Source organism: Periplaneta americana, chromosome 12, assembly GCF_040183065.1.
Source record: "Periplaneta americana isolate PAMFEO1 chromosome 12, P.americana_PAMFEO1_priV1, whole genome shotgun sequence".
NCBI lineage: Eukaryota > Metazoa > Arthropoda > Insecta > Blattodea > Blattidae > Periplaneta > Periplaneta americana.
The window spans coordinates 108,270,347-108,286,186 of record NC_091128.1 but is presented as its reverse complement, the minus strand read 5'-3'; the positions used below and the strand labels follow the sequence as shown (position 1 = coordinate 108,286,186).

General features: G+C 33.8%; 1 protein-coding gene across 1 annotated transcript in view; it reads right to left on the bottom strand.

The window, feature by feature from the left end:
* LOC138710793 (forkhead box protein O-like) overlaps window positions 1–15,622 on the bottom strand; it is a 384,845-nt gene extending 369,223 nt beyond the window's left edge. The window contains exon 1 of the mRNA XM_069841911.1: window positions 14,539–15,622. Coding sequence (XP_069698012.1) covers window positions 14,539–14,931 — 393 coding nt within the window. The 5' untranslated portion in view covers window positions 14,932–15,622. The remainder of the gene's footprint in view (window positions 1–14,538) is intronic.
* Window positions 15,623–15,840: the final 218 nt, after the last annotated feature.

Sequence of the window (15,840 nt, the reverse complement as noted above, 5' to 3'; positions counted from 1 at the left end):
AAGTGGGCAATAATTAAATTATGGGGACTCAGTTGTAAGAGCATCGACTTACTCGTACGATTAATACGAACCAGGTTTCGAATTCCGAATGATAGAGTCGTTTGATAAAGCCAAGGTTTCTGAGGGTTTTTCTCGTGGTTCCCCCCCGTTTCCCGTCATCATTTCAATATTTATTATTATTATTATTATTATTATTATTATTATTATTATTATTTATCCAATGCCTACCCACTTCACTTTACGTGATTCGGGTTCCGCATATTACAAATAGATGGCAGGACTGTGACTCATTTTCTAGTTGCACACCACTTCGGCGGGCCACGTTGTACATGATTTGTATCTGTGGAGAGTTATGTCATGTACTAGGGTGAGTGTTCGTGTAAGTGTAGTGTATGGAATGAGTGGTGATGATGAAGATGAGAAAGGGAGAAGGTGAAATCCGGTGCCGGCACGTAGCCTACTCCTGTCGAATAACACCAAGGGGGGGGCCGCCAGGCTCAACGTGCCCATCCGACGGACGAATCACGATCAACAGTGACGTATGCCTTCTCTTCATATGCAGTGCGGAGAGGTTTGGAATTTAACCCAGGCATATTGGTGCACAATCTAGTAATTAGAAGTTGTGCACCGCCATCTCTCCTAGTCCCGAGGTAGAAATTTTACATGAAAATTTCTGTCTTCGCCGGGGATCGAACCCGGGCCGGTTATTATTATTATTATTATTATTATTATTATTATTATTATTATTATTATTACAAAATCATAAACGATGTCATGTAATATTGTAGAGTGTAGACTGATACAGAAGTCATTAGCCTGAGGAGGTGGTAGTACGCTTTCGATGATGAAGGGCACTGCAATGAACTCCATCGTAACCGTAAGACGTTCGAGTTGAATCGGCAGATAGCACAACGCAGCTGTGCCACGATATCTACGAAAATGCGACCGTGGGCCTGCATATATCAATCCTAAAACAAAACCGGTAAGGCACAATAAGCCCACTATAGGCTGTATTGCTAGCCTTCAGGTCCCTCCTCCGTGAGGCAAAAAAAAAAAAAAAAGACGTTATTCGCAACTCGAACTGCGAGTATTTAAGCTGACGTAACTCATTTTGCACAAACTCACATGAAGTAGCTACTCGAGTAGGTCTCTTGTAAAAATTTCTTTAAAAGTCTATTTACGAAAATGGTATTTAAAAATAATAATAATTAATAAGTCTATTGAAAGGTATTGGTGGTTTATAATGAGATTTTAAAATTATTGCTTGAAAAGTAACCAACAGTACTGTGAAAGCAAACACCGTTCAAGGGTAACATATGAAATGCAAAGCGTTCGCCAAGTAACAAATTTCGCTGAGGTAAATGCCATGTCGGCCCTTCACCGTTATGCAGATCAAACGCGACTGCAGAGGAAATAGTGCATACATTTACCATTTCCCCTGGATCACGAGTCGGAAGATTTGTGTTGCGCATTATGGACAAATACAGACTGAAGGGACGTCAAGGTTAGAACATAAGTAAAATTATACAGCTCACTTCCACTCAGTGCAATTCAGTTTAGTTCGTGGCAATGTAGTGAACATTAGAACAAGAGCGAATCATACAAAAAATGTCGTGTTGTATTTCTGCGGAAATATCCTGGCGTTCAACACCCATCTGATTCAAGAAAACAGGATTTAGTGTAAAAAATTTAGAGAAACCGTCACATTTCTAAATAAGAAAAATTCGATTATATAAGCCATGTGCTAGAATATTCTCCCACGAAACCGTTAAGAAATTCAACAGGCAGACATCAGCTTGGAAAGCGACACAATTCTTAAAAATTGAAGTCTTAATAGTCTTCTTAAATTAAATGAAACGGACCATGCATCTATGGTTCAAATTTATTGATAGAGCGTGTGTCTAGAAATCTTTTCAAAAGATATGAAATGAAGGGGTGAGAACTATATTGGGCCAAGCGCCATTTACTAAAACCGTAGAAAACAAAGGTTAAAATGAAGTTATTACCATAATTCAATGGAAACAAATAGCAAGTAATATAAAGTAGGCCTATATTATTATTGTTATCCAAATACTGAAACCCTATTTTACCTTTGGTATATTAGGGTTGTAGTTTGTTACATGTGAAATACATTATGTAGTGATAATACACAATTTTAAAGAATTAATAGTAGGTGTGAATCATAGTTACAATATAAATACACTAATTAAGAGACAGTAAACAATACTAAATACGTTATGCAATAATTACTTTCAGTTAAAACAAAATGAAATAAAATTAGAAATTATAATCGAAGGTGTAGAGAAATTGCAAGATTATTACATTAATTTGTGATCTTATACATAATTTTAAGCAATATTAATGAGATAATGCACAGAATTGGCGTAGTTACAAATAAAACACCTATTATATAGTTGGTTTGCGATAGTAAAGAAAAAATAAAAACAAAATTACTTATGGTTACAAACTATATACCTGTCATCAAATACTCATCAATAGTAAAATCTATAATACAAACATAGTTATTGTTGTCATTACTATTATTATGTCCCAAAGATAGACACCTTGTTTTACATAGTGCATTAGGATTTTATAACATCATTAATTTATATACAATTAACAGTTACAGTATTGCGTGGATGTGGTGTATAAACTCTGTGAATTGTTTGTAACAACATTTTTTTCTAAGAAAATGGTAAAGGGGTGTGGAGTAATTTAAATTGCAATCCGAGATATGATATCTTAAAAAGTGTCTTTTCCTTTCGAACACTGGACAGTGAAAAATCAAATGTTCAACAGTCTGATTCTCTTTGCATATGCACAGAGATAAAGTAGGCCTATACACATTAAAACTAAATGATATATCAATCTTCATTAAACTATGGTATTCACTTAACTTTAACCCTTGCTTTCTCAGTTTTTAATAAATGGCGCTTGGCCCACTATGGCTAATGTGCATTAGAGAGGATGGTCGTCAGTTCCAGCACTTATTATACGGTAGATATAAGCCAATAAATTATATCTAAATCGCGAGATTTTATTGCCGAAAGCTGACGCGATGAATCGCCGCTAAGCGGGCTGTTACTTGCCCGTGTAACTTTTCGAACTAAGCGAAACTTGTTTACAGGCGTACACCTGTTACTATTCCATGCTGGATACGCATTCGGAAGGAATCCTCTACAACTAGTATAAATAGAGTGATACTATCTGTTTTTTTCGGCGAAAACCGAACATGTCTGTGTCAATATGCTTACGACTTCGTCTACAGAAAATAAAAACGTTTAAAAAAATGTAATTCACTTTCTTCTTTTCTGTTTCTGTAACAGCTAGAATTCCGTATAAATATTCATAAATCCTCATTTTTACTGAAAAATTGTCCTCTTGAATAAATAATTGTGTAAATAACAATTAACTTCTATGGTACAAAGGTGATAATTTCATTTATCATTGAACTTAGATAAGAAAACAGTAGATTTCGAGGAAATATTGTGTTTTTCTTCCAATTAATCACATATGAACTTTTTAGTAAAATGATTTTATTTCGTGCAAGTCATTCTCAATTCTATGGGAATATACTGAATATGAAAAACATCCGTCCAGTAATTTAAGATGAATAGTTACATAGCCTGCAGACAGCAGAATGCCAAAAGCCACGATTTCATTATCACCGATGCTGAAAAAATTTAAACTTAAAAGAGATTTTTTGCACCATGACAACACACTATTTTGCACTTCATACAATGATAAAACTGAAAACGACCTAAATTCAAAATTCATGTTTACATAAATTCTCTGTTAGACATTAAATTCACAGAATCCAAGTATTTGCGGACTCAAAAATTTATTATTTTGTTAAGTAATTACTAAAAATCAAGTAAAAAGAAAAAACACGAGTGGCAATTGTTATATAGCCTATTATAACTACCAAACATGCAACGGCTCTTTATTTGTCACGTTAAATATGTTTACAAACAATAATAAACATATTTATATATACATATATGAATCTTTTGCTTTGATATACAATACGCTTACATGAATAGTGTCCTCCGCTCGGGTTCAAATCCTGGTTGGAACAAGTTACGTAGTTTTTCAGTTGTTTTCCCTCAACCCATTAAGAGTGAGTCCACACCTTTGGAGTAACGGTCGCGAAACCAGGTGGCCCGGGTTCGATTCCCGGTCGGGGCAAGTTATCTGGTTGAGGTTTTTTCCGGAGTTTTCTCTCAACCCAATATGAGCAAATGGTGGGTAACTTTCGGTGTTGGACCCCGGACTCATTTCACCGGCATTATCACCGGTTGGCAAAGCGTTGTAAAATAACCTACTAAAATTAAAAAAAAAAAAAAAAAAAATTTAAAAGTCAGCAATTTCTAGGTAACTTACGCCGCTTCATCCTGGACTCATTTCGCTGGCATTATCAACTTTAATTCACTCAGACGCCAGATAACCATCGCAGTTGAACGGCGTTGAAAAATAAGAATTAAACAAAAATAACATGAATAGTTTCTAGACGTCTTAATATTTTGGCTATTATTAATAAATAGGTACGTAGTAAGTTTTAATAAAGAATGCAGTTGTCCATTGTACAGGAAGCTAAGTTGTTGCAAAAGTTATGATACCCCTGAACTTAAAACATGAAATAGTGAAATGCGGGCTATATGATGATGATGATGATGATGATGATGATGATGATGATGATGATGATGATGATGATGATGATGATGATGATGATGATGATGATGATGATGATGATAATAATAATAATAATAATAATAATAATAATAATAATAATGATATGAGTTAAATTTAAAATAAATTTCAGCAGAAAAACTGAGTAATGTACAACAACAAAGTAATCCAGTGCCGCAATTTTGAAAGTGGGGAAGTTCGGGTCCTCGAACTGACGGGCAGGAAATAGAGATAACCAAAAGCAAAACTCTTACGCATTATTTTAACCATGGATTAAACACGAAGGCAAACTCTCTTGACGTCCACATTTCTCCAAATTATTCAAGACACAAAAAAAAAAAAAAAAAATCGATATTTGTAAGATTTGCCGTCTATTTCAACAGTTCACAATTTATTTATATCCACGTGCTATCCCACATTGTAGAATCAAGACAACGATCACATATCACGGTTTATATGAGTAGTTTCATTAAAAAGTGAGGACATATTCTGTAGTACCCTCACACCATGTCGACCACAAACCAGAGAGTCCCACTATTTAAGTTCAATGATAATTGCCACAACAATAATGGCAAAATGGACCAAATGCATCGAATCTTGAAAGTAAGTACCGATGATAATGATGACGATATTACCATTACCACCACCACCACCAATAATAATAATAATAATAATAATAATAATAATAATAATAATAACAATAATAATAATGTCCTTAATATATACTAGGAACAGTATATACCGCATTAGATTTAAGAAATACATTAGATTTTTTCCAACTTATTAGATTTTTAACAATTGTTAGGAAGTTTTAATTATCCAAATACGTTTAATAGTATCAAGCACTACGTTATTCATCAAGGATCCTTATAATATTGAATTTATGACACAGTAGCCTTGTAAGTAGGCAGTAATGCCGTTAAGCCTGAAGTGAAGTGAAGTGAAGTGAAGATCTTGTCCCTCTGCCCCTGTCGTCAAGGAAGTGTAACTAAATTTCTTGTAGGTACTGAAACCTCCGTCAGGGAGTACCTATGTTACGGCATCGGAACTATGGGGTTAAATAGTTAATGGGGTTTAAAAAGAGCGCTACTATGGCTATTTGCATCCTTAGGGTTAAATAGATACATACTTACTAACTTACTTATGGCTTTTAGAGAACCCGGAGGTTCATTTCCGCTCCCACATAAGTCCACTATCGGTCCGTATCCTGAGAAGATCAATCCAGTCCCTACCATCATATCCCACCTCATTTTTAAATATTATCCTCCCATCTAGTCTCGGCCTCCCCAAAGGTCTTTTTCTCTCCGGCCTCCCAACTAAAGGCTCGTCCACAATAAACCGGGAACGGAAATGACAACGAGAACAAGAACGGAAATCTTGTTAAAATAAATGTATTTAAATGCGAGCATTCACAATTAACTATTCACATTTAAATACATTTATTTCAACAATATTTCCGTTCTCGTTGTTTCCGTTCCCGGTTTATTGTGAACCAGCCTTAACACTCTATATGCATTTCTGGATTCGCCCATACGTGCTACATGCTCTGCTCACCTCAAACGTCTGGATTTAATGTTCCTAATTATGTTAGGTGAAAAATACAATTCGTGCAGTTCTGCGTTGTGTAACTTTCTCCATTCTCCTGTGTAGGTCTATATTACCAATTTTTAATGAGATATTATTGTTAAAAGAATTAAACAATTTTTGCTCAAAATTATTATTGGAATGGTTGCAGTCTTTAGGACGTTCATAGCTAGGCTACATATTTCCAGAACTATACATTCTCTTTTACGAGAAATTATAGGTCGCACTCTTAACATTTTCTCCTGTTTTTGTTATACGCCAACTCCATCTTCTCGCTCTGAACCACTCATTTGGTTTGAAGGCCTATTTGGCATTGTCCTCTCTCTACCGTAACTTGGAAATTCTATCTCTTTTAGAATCTTCTGCAACATTCAGAATCTTTTATTTATTCGTGTTCCGCTATTATTTCAGTTCCATATGAACATGTAAATTCGAGTTTTTATTTCTTTACTAGCCGTACCCGTGCGCTCCGCTGCACCCGTTAGAAATAAATATAAATTAATTACATAATTAAAATAGGACATTTGATCCAGGGAACATTCGTGCTTGGTAGAAGGATAAATCGTTTAATATGTTACTTAATTTAAATTGTATTTAAAATATTAAAATGCGATCATTTTGATCCAGAGACCACTCATTTGGTGCAATGACAATTCCTTTAACATGTTTCTTAATTGTTATTACCAATTATTTTTGGAAAAGCGAAAATTAACAGGAAAATTTTGGCTACAGATTTATTATTATATTATATTATATCATATTATATTATGTAAAAAGTATGTTGATAACGGATGTACTCGAATTAGAAAGTTTTTAATTTGTTGTGGGAGCTCTTGAATCTCAGGAGGAACAGCTTTTACAACAGCGCAACATAATCTGCTTGGCTCATTACCCAATTTTTTTGCATTGCATTTATTGCATATATATTTTATGTATTTTAACACGATTCAATTGAGCATAGTTAAAATTTGAATTATACAATAATGGATTGCTAAGCTAACGTACTATTACTGCATACTAAATCAATACACTCTCGTTGTTCGTTAATTCTCTGAGATAAAAATGAATATGTTCATAAACATTATTTTAAGAAATACAGGAAATGAATATACAGAATAACCTATCAAGTTTTCTGTGCATAAGAAGCTATTTTAATCTTAACTTAGAGAGCATGATGAAAATTGTTCAGATTGTCAATCAATATAGATAAATACAATATATTTGTTACTCAGTCAAATGACAAATCAATGTAAAATAATGACTTATATTATATGGTCATTAAGTTTTAAACACATAAATTACATATTGCAAACGTTTTCGCCCATTCAGGCATCTTCAGGCACAATTATACATTCATTCATTCATTTCATTCATTTATTTTATTCCATAGATCTTACATGAGCAATGAAGCTTTAAGATGTGGAACATGTCAACATTTTACAATATTACAATTACAATTGTTACAAATTTTTATAGTTTTACAATTTAGTAATTTTCTACAATTTTTACAATGTTGTACAATTTTTTTTTTTTTTTACATTTTGGCGAGATGTAGTGAGATGAAATGAGGTCCGAGGATTCGCCAAAATATTACCCGGCATTTGCCTTTTCGGTGGGGGAAACCTCGGAAAAACCCAACCAGGTAATCAAATCAAAGGGGGTAATCAAATCAAAATATAATATAAATACAATATCTCAATATCAAACTGTATAGTCATTACATTGGTGGTAGATGAACTGTTTAAAATTAATTATGTACAACATCTCCATAATTAAAATGTAATGTTACAGGTCATAAAATTAAAATAATATTAAAATTAGAAACAACGTTGTGTTATGATTTGATAATCTGCCACTTCTATTTCATATTTATATATTTCAGATATAACCCATCAATCATTGGACCCTACTGAACAAGAGTTTCACAGAATATTATGAAGTTTAAATCATAACACTACGTTGTTTCTAATTTTAATATTATTTTAATTTTATGACCTGTAACATTACATTTTAATTATGGAGATGTTGTACATCATTAATTTTAAACAGTTTATCTACCACCAATGTAATGACTATACAGTTTGATATTGAGATATTGTATAATTGTGCCTGAAGATGCCTGAATGGGCGAAAACGTTTGCAATATGTAATTTATGTGTTTAAAACTTAATAACCATATAATAAAAGTCATTATTTTACATTGATTTGCCATTTGACTGAGTAACAAATATTATATTGTATTTATCTATATTTTAATCTTACCTGTCCTCAATTCACTCACAAGTTACTGTAATAACATTATAGCATTATGTCCATCCAGAGAAACTACACTTTCCAATGATGAAATAATAATTAATTATACAAATCGGTTAATTTAGCTTCCGATATTACTTCATACAAACACAGAAACATTCTCTGTAGGCTATGTTTCATAGCTTTCGATTGTTGTGTCCAAGGCCCCTTACAGACGTAGTCATTTGTTTTTTTTTATTTCAATACACCGCCTTAGATGGCAGTTATTTTAATTTTAAAACTCATTTATCTCATTAAATATCAGTCCTATGAAAATTTTTCAAAGAGTAAAACTTATCAGAAATCATTTTTAAAGAAACTTTTGTTATGTAACATTTTTCACAAAAATCAATAATAAGAGAGATATTTCGATTTATTTAATTTAGGCCCCCTTATAACCCCCCTTTTAAATAATGTATTTCGAATGCCATATAGCCTAAAATCTAAGTTACAACGAACTTAATTTATATTCCAATTTACATCGAAATCCGTTCAGCCATTATCGCGTGAAAAGGTAACAAACATACAGACAGACAGACAGGCAGGCATACAAACAAAAATGTCAAAAAAGCGATTTTCGGTTTCAGGGTGGTTAATTATATATGTTAGGACCAATTATGTTTGGAAAATCGAAAATTACCAGAAAAATTTCGGCTACAGATTTATTATTAGTAGGCCTATAGATTGCAATATTCATTCTCATTCCATATCGTCGTTGATTTTATGAAATCTCCTAAGTGACAGTACAAAGCATAATTTTTAGGAGGCAGAAAACGTAATTAAATATCAATAGACATACAGAAGAATGTTGTGTAATTCGATCAAAAACGTTGGTTAATATCGTAACATTCATCGAGGATCAATGTAGGCCTATTGATATTTAATTAATTTTTTTCTTCCTCCTGAAAAATTATGCTCTGTATTATCACATAGGAGGTTTCAAAAAATCAACGAAGATTTACTGCTGAAGCATGTATTATCACTATACATCGTCGCTGCGCCTTCAAAATCTGCTGGTTTTTTTTTTTTTTTTTTTTTTTTTTTTTTTTTTTTTTTTTTTTTTTTTTTTGGCAGGAGAAAGAAAAAAACAGTCAGTTTGATTTTCAAAGCCACTTTCAGTATAATTTTAATCATTACAAGAAAAATTATGAAATTATACCGAAAGCAGCTTTGAAAATCAAGACAATAAAAAGTGACAATGCTTTCTCCTTTCTCCTGCAAAATCTTTCTGAAAACACACAGCGGATTTTGGAGGCGCAGAGACGCTATGCATTTCATCAATCCCTTATTTACTTTCTACGTTAGTACTTCATGTTTTTCAAATGTAAAAGTAATATAGGGTAAAGGTTGGTATTACTGTGATACGATACGAGTAATATTGTGGTAGTTCTTTTTGAGAATTTATTACAACTTTACTGAGCGAGAGGAAGATCGGTTCTTTTGCGTCAACGTATTAAGGGAATATTCAAGGACAAGTTGCTGCACAAAACCGGTCCTTCTTTCGCTCAGTAAAATTGTAAGAAATTCTCAAAAAGAACTATCACAATATTACTCATATCACAATATTACCAATCTGTACCCTATTTTACAATTTATACAAATAAAGTAAATTACAGAATTCCACACGAAAAATGAGATATAATTAAAATAGTGGTAGAAAATAATTATAAAACAAGTTAACAATATGGATTATTTTCACTAAGGTACCTACCATTCACTATTAGCACGAAAACGACATTAATATAAAATATAGCAAGTTCAGCACCACGTATTGAACAATCTAAAGAAAATTAAAACAGTGAATAAAAAAAAAGAACATAACATTGAAAGAATAAACAAAACATAGAATAATTCCCTTTATGGACAGGACTGACATCTGAAGTATTAACTTGGGGAGCAGGAGAAGAAGAGTAATAAGAAAATGAATACGGAACATGGCATTGTTAAATGATAATATAGGAGATTACTGTTATTATTTGGAAGATGATAAAATAAATTGACAGGTCACAGGTATATCTAATATAACGAGAAATTAAAATGAGTCTCTCTACCAGCTCTGGATGAATTAAAATGTGATTAGAAAATAAATCTCGCTTTGCCGGATTAGTGACACTCAGAGAATGAAGTGACAAACATAATACAGTAGAGCGTCTCGTTTAGGCACAGTGAAAACGTAAACAAAGTGCAGGTAACGTGTGGGGGGAGGACGAGCCGTACGATAAACACGGGAGATGCACAAGGGATTAGTTACAACATTTATGGCGGAGCATTAATTGAAATTATATTTTCCAAAAACACACAAAACAAAAGAACACAAATTGCATAACATTATCATATACACAATTTAACAAACAAGCAATTGTAACGTTGAAATAATTCAATAGGCCTATAAGAAATCAAATTTAGTTATTGGCACTTAGTTTTCACCGTGTATACTAAGTTTTCGTATGCCGATGCCATGCCGGGATTTAAAAGCCTTCGGCTATCTACTGCTGGCTTTGAAATTTGTATCACTTCTCATCTTTCTATTCAAGTCTAAAGCTTTTCCACATAGTAGTGGTTCAGATACAGGAATTCCCCGTGCCCTTTGTACTTTAAACCAATGGAACATTGCACTGTCAAATTCATGGAAAACAGACGTACTAGTTTTAATTACTTTGCGTCTTCCTGCCTTACTATCACTATTCTTGACTCTGCCATTTCTACCGGTAGAATTTCCGTTCGATTTTGTTTTATTCTAAATATTGTACTCATACCTATACCATACCTACCCGCTGTATCAGACACAACGTCACCATTTTGTAAGCATTTTATTATGTCACACTTTTGTTGTACGGTAAGACTGCGTTTCCTGTCCCCTACGTTCTCTACTCAACGTACGCCAGTATACTGTATTGTCAAGCGGAATGGACAACCCCAACAGTGCTCTACCGGGCGTATAGGTCATGAATTCGAGCTTTCGAATACACTGCCTAAAAGAGACGCTCTGCTGTATAGCCGAAACATGAAATCATATGGAGGGTCCACGAAAAAAAAAAACAAGCCAAGTTACTTTTTGTTTATTTTGATTTTTTGATCCCATCTGCTAGCTCATAAAATGAACTATCTTTCTGGTAAAATAGAATAACAAAACACTTGCATTGTAACATGGTAACTTAAACTAAATGAGATGTAAACTAATGATGTCTTATCAGTATATTAAAGTTAAGAAATCCTCCCTTGTAAAATTTAAGAAAAGTGACTTAGTATGTTCTTTCCGTGGACTCTTCTTATGGATTCTACGTGCAAAATTCGAAGTTAGATTATCACCACTGACAAAACACAAAAGACTACGTCATCAATGCGAAATTAAAATTCCGCCACAAGATTGAAACCTTCAATTTCTTTGTTGATGAATTTGATGCGATATATAGGCCTACTAATACATATTGAATCAAAGTTACAGCGACAGTTTTGTCTAGTCTTACGTACTCTCTGGAGCTCGTGTTGATAAAGAGAATAAACAAAAGGAAAACTAGCATGTACCGCTTTACGTAACAATTACGCATTGGGAAGTATTTTATTGTATTGTATTTATTAACATTCCATGGTATTCATACATGCTTACAGCTAGAATATGGAACAAGTCAAAAAACTTAATATTGTTATAAAATCTTAATTTATAGTCACAGTCTAGATGAAATATGTACAAACGAGATTTACAATATAGTCTACTAGTACAACACAAAGTTTTAGTATCAATTTCATGAAGTGTTATTGAATGTCATGAATTCACCTACAGAATAAAAGGCGTGAGAAATTAGGTACTTCTTTAATTTGGCCCTAAATAATTTTATGTTTTGAGTTTCATTTTTTATATCGATAGGGAGGCTATTAAACATTTTTACTGCCATATAACGCACTCCTTTTTGATAGCACGATAGACTTGCCGATGGAGTATGAAAGTCATTTTTTGACGTGTATTTATGCTATGAACTGTTGAATTAGTTACAAAGTAACAGTAATTATCGCAAATTATTTACTTTAAAAGCTTGTCCGCGTTCACCAATTAAAACAACAGCACAACAGCTCTAATATTTACATTTTTAAACTAATGTCAACACTTTGATGGAATATTTATTTATGTGTAAGTACACTGTAGCAATTAATAAAGATTTTTACATCTGATAGCTTGAAATTAAAATTAGGTCCAAATGAAATCTAGATGTTAGAACAATCACAAAATCTATTCCGAGAACCAATGAAGAAAATGTGATATCAAATTATTCTGTGATATCAAATTATTCTATCACAAAATATATTCCGAGAACCAATGAAGAAAATGTGATATCAAATTATTCTATCACATTCACACCAGCTGTTAATGAATACCTTATGCTTGGCTCTAATGATTTCGAGGTAGACTCTCAAGCTTTAAAAGCTCTAAACATGGAGCCATTAGATGCCAGTAAGCCCCTACGTTATGGTGATTATAAAGATATTACTACTGTACTATCATTACAGCACTGAACAGACTGATGAGCAGTGCAGTAACACAGACTGTAACAACGCAGTTATAATTAGCACTAAGCGAGATTTTTCATTTAACAAAACGTAATCTAACATAACCAACATAATCTACGCCACATCAGAACGCATCTAATATTACATAACAGCTAATCCCCGGCGCCTACTTTCTGGAGCGCGGAGAACTCAACGAAGGTTGCCAGGTGTCCTGTACATACAGAATAGGCTATGTCCTTCATTTTAGGATTTTTGTCATGCGTTCTTTATGAACTTTGTTATGATGCCCGAAATGTCCTGTATTTTTCCAATAAATTACACAAATTTTGTGCTTCGACAAATCAAATTTAAGGACCAATTCTTAGAATCAACTTATGCCAGCATATAGATATACCTTCAGTATACCAAGCTCGTAATGTTAAAATTGAGCGTGTTTTGTCATTAGTTAATGTTTAATAGACTAAAAGAACGAAGTAAGCTGGATGTGACCACTATAGAAGCTATGTTACAGTATGAATCTCATGAAATCAGTTTCTGAGAAGTTGCTAGATTTATGCCAAAGTTTTTATCTTTAGTATTTTGGCAATAATTTCCCTTTGTTAGATTAACCCTTTCTCTTGTCTTTGTGCCAGGATACTAGGAAGCTTATTGTCCCTTAGTTAATAACAATTATGCTCAGTGACACTGTTATTTTGTGTCTGTATTTGTTGTATATGTTTTTACTTTTTGTTTGTTCTTTTTTTGCATCATTAAATATGTTAGACTAATTTTTATTATTTCCAATTTCTGTTTGTATGTTCAGTTGTTTTTATGTCATATTCATTCTGTCACTCGTTATTACTGTAGATTAATTGCACTGATGAATAATTTTTCTTGTAGTTGTATTGTATTTCTGGGTGTGGAAGAGAAGGCCTGATGGCCGTAAAACCATCAGAGTAAATAAATAAATAAATAAATAAATAAATGGAGCCTAGAGTATAAATGTAAGCAAATTCTTAAAAACAAGGAACTGCAGAAAGGCCACATCTTCAGGGAAATACAATTAATGAGAAATCGGCACTGTAATGTAGTGGCCGATACTTATAATTTATATTTCAAGATAACAACAAAGTTCTTGTATGATTATATCGCCTGTAATATTGCTTTTTTTATCTCACTGTACATAATTATTAAGCAAAGGCAATTCAAAATAACCCAAACTGTAACCGAGTGTCCTGTATATTCGTTTACTATATCTGACAGCCCTAACCCAGATGCAATTTATTTTAATGTTCTCTGATTTTAGGTCTCGTTTATTTTTCGAATTACCGGTATTATTATTATTATTATTATTATTATTATTATTATTATTATTATTATTATTATTATTATTATTATTATTATTATAGACGTACTAAAATAAATTACTTAAGTTATGTTCTGCGCTTATAAAAACAAGCATGAAAAATGTATTTTCAAATTCCTACGTACCTTCCATCCAGCTGAGCTGTTGCTGTCTCCCTTGTCCTTGAAGTATGGAACATTCTGCACCATCCATTCGTAGATTTGAGAAAGTGTGAGCCGTTTCTCTGGCGCTGACTGGATAGCTTGTGTGATCAGGTCCGCGTACGACAAATTACCCCAAGCGTTCCGACGACTGGAATTCTTTTTCGCAGCTGTAGGAAGTTGCAGACCGCCCGGGAGGGTTCCTTCAGGCCCCATTAAACCACCACATGGAAGGACCACACCGCCTGGACATTTTATGCCTGGTTCTTCTTTAATGTCGACAAAATTATCTGGTCGTGGGAGAGGCCACGTGTTGGATCTCGCACGCTGTTGGGGTTCGAACCCGACGTCTAGTTCCGGTAGCGGCGGCTCCATCATTATCTCACAGTGATAACGATTACTCAAGCAAGTTACAACAGACTAAAAAACAGCACCACGTAAAAACAATACAACCGTTAAGGAATTCTATGTAATACAAATATAGCTATGTTTATGTAAACAATGTACACGCCCCCTTCACTTGTGGAACAGGTGTTTGGATTACTTGGGCCAAAATCACACATACCAAGTCTACCTCACTTCACTGTTCCGTTGGTTTGGTCCAAATCATGTGATTCGATGACGTAACTGTTATATGATAAAACGTATCGTGAACCTAATTATCACAAGTCGTTAGGTCTAATTACGATCTCTTAGTCGAAGACACTCTATTTCGAAAGACACTGGCATCACATAAGATTTCAACGGCAATGACAACACTGTTGTTTCTGATGTATGAATCTTCTTCCACAAATCCAAAATGCTTCTCTTCAATTTTATGTGACTAACACCACGAACTCACAAACTTACTTGATGATAGTTTTAATGTCTTCACTGATTACGAGTGGTACAATGTCACTGTTTTCATTGTCGCAGTCTATAAACCGTGTTCGAATACAGTTTGAACTAACGCGCTCCCGGGCGAATTTTACGACGTATTTGTGAATGCGGCGTCACTCGCAGGAGAAACGTGCACACATACAACCGCTTCGCTCCGTCTCCCTGCACCTTCTGACTAGTTCGTACTTCGTACGTCGCTAGCACGCTCCTATGAGAGAGGAGGAGGAGCTCGGCCCGCTGGCCCCAGTGACGTCACTATCCACTCAGTGTCCAGCACGCATCACATACTACGCGCGATTGTATGCCATTTATCGTAACTTACACCTATTAAAAATCTTCTCATTCCTTTCACCGTATAAAGATGGATTTGACCACGTGCATTCTAATCAGTGCTGAAATTAAGATGTT